Source organism: Mustela lutreola, chromosome 3 (assembly GCF_030435805.1).
Source record: "Mustela lutreola isolate mMusLut2 chromosome 3, mMusLut2.pri, whole genome shotgun sequence".
Lineage (NCBI taxonomy): Eukaryota > Metazoa > Chordata > Mammalia > Carnivora > Mustelidae > Mustela > Mustela lutreola.
Genome location: NC_081292.1, coordinates 175,559,019 through 175,565,844, shown reverse-complemented (window position 1 = coordinate 175,565,844; position 6,826 = coordinate 175,559,019). Strand labels below are relative to the sequence as shown.

The window sequence follows — 6,826 nt, the reverse complement described above, 5'->3', positions numbered from 1 at the left end:
CCAGGCCACCCCTGTTTTCATTTGGGATCCCGAAGCTGGGAGGGTTGAGGTGAGGGATCCGGGATCAGCAGGCAATGTCTGGCAGCACCATCTGCCATTCCGGTCTCAAGGAGCAGGAAAGAGCGGGCTTGATCTCAGCAGAAGAAAGTTTGAAGGGAAGAACTTACTTGCAGCCACACACCGCTCCCCTCTTTCACACAAGGTGGCAATCACAAGTTCTTGTGAGCGGCAGCTGTGGGGGTCAGAACTAGAAAGGCTTGAGACACCTTAGATGTGCAAGGTGCTGGTGACTCCTTATGGTGACAGCAGCATCGACAGTGAGTCCGACCTGCCCACGTGGTCACGGAGGATCCCCGTGTATTGTGTGTACTGTAAAGCAGATGGGCTACTTGGCAACCAAAGCTTTTTATTCATTTTCAATGTTCTTCCTTTTTCCAAAGAGATGAAAATGATGACTGGTTGAGAATTGCAGTGTTAGCTGATAAAGAACCCTAGGTATTTATCATTGAGGATGCAAGCCCAGATAGTGCATGACAGGAAGTGCCTTGCTGGCAAACAGGAGAATGAAAATAGCTAAGCTGGCTGGTGCCACAGTGACCCAGCCTCCAGGGAAAGACCTCCAGATACTCCTTTATCCAACTCAGAAAGGTTCTCCTGAATGGCTGACCTGGAATAGACATCAAGGGGCTCTGGAGGCCTGGCTGGTTTTCAGAGGACCCGAGATACAGCAGGCCTTTTGGATACCCCCCAGATCACTTTGTCCTCAGAGGTTCCCCACCTTCCTCCCCGCCAAGGGCAGTTGAAGACCATCTCCACACTGAGCTGGGCAGGCTGTGGGAGGATGTGTGACCTGGGACTTTGCAGTGAGAGCAACAGTTCACAGTGACATCTGCATGAGACCCTTTACTAGCAAACCTACAAATGCGAAAGCTTCTGGGAGGTGATGGTTTAATGGAAAAGAGCACAATCTTTAGTGACAGACCAGGGTTCACGTTCCACTGGGTGCTGATTGTGGAACCTACTTATTCTCCCTAAATGAGTCTTCTTGTCTATAAAATAGAGTTGGGAGGTTGAGGAGGAGCACATACAACAGGGTTAATATAGTTCTTGTCATTTAGTAGGTGCCCAAGAAATGCTAAATACTTTTCTTTCTCTATCAGGTGAGAGGTTGGACCAAATACTCCTACTTAGAAAGAGGAACTCTATGAAAAGTTATTGACTACCAATGCCTAACACCTAACTTCTAGTTAATATAGTTATCAGTGATAGCACCCGGCATTTTTTTCTCTTTGTAGTTGTATCCCTAACTTTTAATCCTCAGGACAAACCTATGAAGCAGTGGTCTAATTCTCCTTCAACTAATGGGACAACTGAGGTCCGCACGGGTCCACAGGGTCCCCCACCTAGTTCCAGTTGCCCATGGAACTCAACAGGGGCTGATGTTGACCCTTTGGCCTGAGACCTGATTATCCTATTACTGTGTGCTGGCCAGCACTTCCCAGAGCCTCAGAATTCTATCTTCTCCTCAAAAGGGGCACTTTCTACACTCTGCCCATCTTCTTTTCCCCTATAGTCTACACCTTGACCATCTAACCCATTCTCCCCTCTAAGCCAGCTCCTAAATGGGCCGCAGTAAGAGTGAGGTACATCAGAAAGTAAGCTTACTTCGGCTTGAAAGAAAATAAATGCACCAGATAAAACACAGTTGTTTTTGGAGGTCATCACAGAATTTTATATATGTAATGAACAATATTATAACTTGGAATACAACAAAGATTGAAATGACAATCACAGACCAGGTATCTTGCAAATGTTACATGGCTGAAAATCTTTATATTTTACAACCATGGGATAGAGAAAGAGATGCAATTTATTGGACACGTCTCACATTTTTTCCTATGAATCATTAAATATTTAAGCACCATAAAATTCAAGCATTTCACATGGATGTGGCAGCCAGCCTCGGTGGTTTAAAATGCATTATGCAGAGTCTCTGGCAGATAATAACTGTGACAATTGCAGAGTACTGATTTTTAATGTCAATTGTTTTGTTCCCTGCAGAACTTCCTGATAATGTCCCTGTAGGAAATTGTGATTCTGTGTGTGTGTGGAGAGGGGGGGTGGTTACAGTAACTTTGAGAACTGAAATAAAATAACATTCCTAAAGACATAAAAATTGACCAGATATAAATAATTCTAATCAGTTATTTATATGCCCTGTAAGAACCCTAATATAATTCCACTATGGAAAAAAAAAAAAAGAAATGTTTTCTCATGTTAGATTGTTTTAAATAGAAGATGTGACCAGAGTATATGCACAACGACTGCTATGTGTTAGACATATAATCTAACTGAGTTTTCGATGGAAGAGTAGGTATTAGGTCCCATTTTATAAATGAGGAAATTGGGGTTTAGAGAGGAGGTGTAACTCACCCCGGGTGGTACAGTGGGGCAGTGATAGAGCCGGCTTCAAACCAGCTCCAGAATCCACGTTTTCTCACTGTTCCTGAAGTCGTAACAAATAAAAGTAAAACTTATCAGATTTGTTGGATGAGCTGATAGAAACAAATCTAAGGTGATTTCCTGGATCGCATAGAGCTGGTTTCCTTTATTATAATCTACAAGAGGCTCAGAACCAAATCTGGTAAAATCCAGTTTTGGACCTTTTGTTGACTATTTTTCTAAGCACCGAAAACTTGTATACAAACCTTGTCGATGGGATCTTGACTGGGAAGATCTCACATGATGGGGGAGTACAGGTTATGGCCTGAGTTAAGTCTTGTCCCATTTCAATGAAGAGCCTTCTCTCAACCAAACCTCAGGGATCTTATCATTTCTGAAATTTCAGTGGAAAAGCAAGCTGAATTTCAGGGGGTAATGAATGCAGCTTATTAGTGGGCTTTCTGACCGTCACTGCAAAGAGGAGACAGTGGGTGTGTAGATCTGTGGGCGCATTCATGTACTTTGAAACAAGAAATGACTTATACTTGTTACCATTTTGTCCACGAGAACCCTACATGCACAGATCTAACTCCTAATGATACTTACTGAAATTAAGTATCTAACTCCTAATGATACATAATGATAATTCACTGAAAGCAGAATTATCAATAATGGGCTCAGCTCTGTGTAGGCCCTGGGCATACAGTTGAGTGAAGCTTCGCCCTGCCCTCAAGAGGCTTGCATTGGAGCAAGTGCCTGGAGGAAGTACGAGGACACCTTACAGGAGCGAGGTGGGAGCACGGGAGAGCGGCCAGGCCCATCTGTTGTCCTGGGAGTGGAGGAAGGGAGTCCGAGTCTCCCGGGGGGAAATTCACACCCACTCTCTGCTCCAGCTCCTTCAGTCTGTAAAGAAGCAGTTGTGTCCCCGGTAAAGGTCCTGGAACTGGGACGTCACTGGGAGAAAGAGCAGGAGCCGGGTCACAGAGCTGGGAACATGTCTCTGGGATGCATGCACAGGTGAGCTGCGTGCAGCCTGTCACCCCATGGGAAGTCACTTGGACTGTACAGCCACAGGAGTCATCGAGCAATTTTTAAGGCAAAGGAAAAAAAAAAAAATCAGGTTTGCATCTTGGAGAGATGAATGGGATTTGACAAGTAGAGGCATCAGCTGGGAGCTGTTTACCATCAAGAATACGGGGGAAAGAAAAATGCTGCAAGGAGACACTGTAAGGCCAGAGGGGAAGGCAGCCATCCACCGGAAGTGGCCTCTTAAGTTTTGGTCTGGGAGATACAGGAGGACAAGGAATGAGCGACCCACCACTGGCAGCATGGAGGCCTGGGTACCAGGACACCTGCATGGACATGGATGGGCTCCACTGACTGAGCATGAGAACCCAGGAGGAAACATCCTGTCCTCCCCGGGGGACCCAGAGCAGTCCCCACTGGACAGTCTAGATGCTTTCCAACCAGCAAGGTGGGGGAGAGGCTTCCTAGGAAGGAATATTGACAAGGATCCTCACCAGTCATGGATTAGCCAGCATAAAGGTTTGTTCATCCAGAAAAAGGACATTTCAAAGTACTGATATTTAAGGTGGTGAAGAAAACAGTCTTCTAATCTGAGGAGTTATCTGTCCCACTGTTTTCCCTTTAGGGCAACAATTATGCAACATTTAGAGAGGGGATCTTGCAATGCCAGTATTTTGAACAGTCTCAAACACAATCCCAGGCTCACCGTGGAGTAAATTGCACACGTAATTCAGCCTGTGTTTTAAGATGTATTTGGGAAGCTTACTAAGATAATATTCTAATACGGGTAAAATACTTCACCACACAAAGCACGTCTCCAATGTCCTATTTCTCACCCTTATCTCTTCCCAGACCAAATTCATGAATGAACAAGATGAGATTTTAGAAGGCTTGACGTTTGGTAAAATGTAATAAAACTTGGGAAACGGAAAATTGTAATTATAAACGAGGTTGAAATCAGCTTAAATTTCAGGTGCTCAGAAATACTTAACATGCCATAGCACGATTAAAAACAATCAATAAATGGGTCAAATGAACCATGAAATACTCTGCTTTCATCTTAAAATGTACATTTTTTTTCCTTTTTACTGGAAAGTTTTAAAATAAATTGCCATCCTGGGAGTAGCCCATAGCTAGACTCATTTGAAATATGTTCTACATATAAGAGCTCATTGCTAATCAATGTTTGGCAAGGAAAACATCTCTTATAAACAAAATTTTAATTGAGTTTTTCTCCTCTCAATTATTTTTAAGTGCATTGAAACTAAGCACAGAAATGAGTATCACTTGCTCATGAGAAATCTCTTTATTTTTCTTCTAAAATGACATGTTTTTAAATGAGGAAGGCAGGTTTCCTCTAATTTATTTCCAACAAGCTTTCTGATTTTTTGGATTAGATTGCTGAATCCCTACTAGAATAGGAAATGTATCCTTTCCTATTCAGAAAACTACTCATACTAAATTGATATATCTTCTGAACTTTTATAGAAAATACTAATTCCAAATGTCAAACGGCTGCCTAGGTAGAATACTGACAAAAAATAGAAGAATGTTTTTAAAATTGGAAAAACGGGATGTTTCTGTAAAAACCAATAATAGGCACATAAAATTCAAATTGCAGGTTTTTTTGGGTTTTTTGTTTTGCTTTTTTTCTAAAATAGCACCATATCTTCCTGGCCGGGTCACCATGACTTACATGAATCTTCTTACCTAAGTTTAATTAAGCTGGCCCTTAATTTTCTCCCAAGTGCATAATGATAGCTCTGTCACTTCCCGGTATGAAATGCCATTATGTTCTGGAGGAAAAGCGTCCTTGGCGGGCTGCAAGGCAGCTCTGCAGGGCTCCTGGGGAGGGGAGCAGGATGCTTTGTGTGAGCTGGTGTGTCTGAGCGAAGCCCCATGTGGCTTCAGTCCCATTAGCACGCACACACCAAAGACTCACTGGACCCCGACTGGGCAAATGCCGTCTGTTTGGAAGTTCACGGCAATGGGGAGCCCATTTTTGTGAATCACTGCCTTAATATTCATTAATAGCTCTTAGGCTCTTAATCCCTTATTGAATATATTTTTTTCCATAAATGCTACTTTTCAAAAGAATTGCCAAAGTAGGCATTTCCATTCTCTGAAAAATGCAGAAGAGAACACGTTTTATGTTCATCTGTGATGTGTTTATGCTAATGCAGCATCTCTGGAATGCAGAGACTGTGGTCCTTCCTGGCATAATGATTCATTCTGCTTTGAAATGAACTGTTACCGCTCTCTGTGTGGATTTTTTTTTCCTTTTCTCTCTTTCTTTTTCTTTTTTCTTTTCTTTTCTTTCTTTCTTTTTTTTTTTTTTTTTTTTAGCATCTCCTTGGGTCACGGTTTTACAATTATTTAAAGTGCATGGGAAAACAGATTACAGAGGAAATCATTTTGAGAGGTTGGAAATCTCCACTTTCTAGTTTCATTTGTTGGCCTATTTATTTTTTTCTCCTATAAAATCCGTCCAGAAACCCACCCTATTATAGAGTAATTGACGTCAATTGTTTGAGATGCTATAACCAATGAGCGAAGTTTTCAGTAATGTAATTTGTAATCTGGCCTTTATCATCTCTTTGCCTTCCTGTGAATTAGCATCGTTTTAAATAAAGCCAGCTCTTCCATCATCCTCAAAAACATAAGAATATCTGGGTTTCATCTAAATTGGTAGGTGCAAATAAATCCGTAAGAGGAACATTTGCTTAATCTCGTCCTGAACAAAGGAAGGGATGAGAGGAAGGTGGGGATAACCTCAGGGAAAGGAAGGGGCCGCTGAAACTGGGGTCTGAAATGAGCACCATGAATGTCTCAGCACAGCCTGGGCACCCCTAGGGCCCCCAGGCAGTTTCCCCAGGTGACATGCTGGCGAGCCGCGGCTTCTCTAGCTGTACTTCATGCACACCTGGCACCTGCTGATCCTCTGGCGCTGGGCCTGGCTCTCCTTTAAGGTGTCCGGCGTCGGTGCAGAGGAAAACTGCAAGTCGGCTCTTACGGTCGTCAGCCAGAAGCTATACTTGTTGGCAAAAAAGTGGCAAGTTCCCTGGCGGCCTTGGCATTCGAGGAACGGCGCGGCTCGGAAATCTTCCAGGCAGCTGCCAGGGGACATGAGGGCCTGCCCTCCTCCCTGGTCCCCAGCCCCCGTGTGCTGCCAGGACAACAAGCCAGAGTTAGGGCTCAGACAACGGGCGAACGACCCCAGACCCAGCCCGCGCCACGCGAAAGACTCCCAGGAGGGGCGAACTAGGTAGGCTCCGCAGGGGAAGGGAGGCGGGGGCCTGCGACTGTGCACACAACATGAAACCACTTTCTCTGAGGGTTGAAGCAAAGCCAACGTCTA

The 6,826-nt window shown here is 43.9% G+C and overlaps 1 protein-coding gene across 6 annotated transcripts in view; it reads right to left on the bottom strand.

The window, feature by feature from the left end:
* Window positions 1-1,705: 1,705 nt before the first annotated feature.
* COL4A4 (collagen type IV alpha 4 chain) overlaps window positions 1,706-6,826 on the bottom strand; it is a 123,571-nt gene continuing 118,450 nt past the window's right edge. For 5 of the 6 annotated variants that reach the window (XM_059167837.1, XM_059167835.1, XM_059167838.1 and 2 more), the window contains one exon: window positions 1,706-6,634. In XM_059167837.1, the coding sequence (XP_059023820.1) occupies window positions 6,371-6,634 (264 nt within the window). In that variant the 3' untranslated portion in view covers window positions 1,706-6,370. The remainder of the gene's footprint in view (window positions 6,635-6,826) is intronic. The other variant, XM_059167839.1, reaches the window with a different exon arrangement.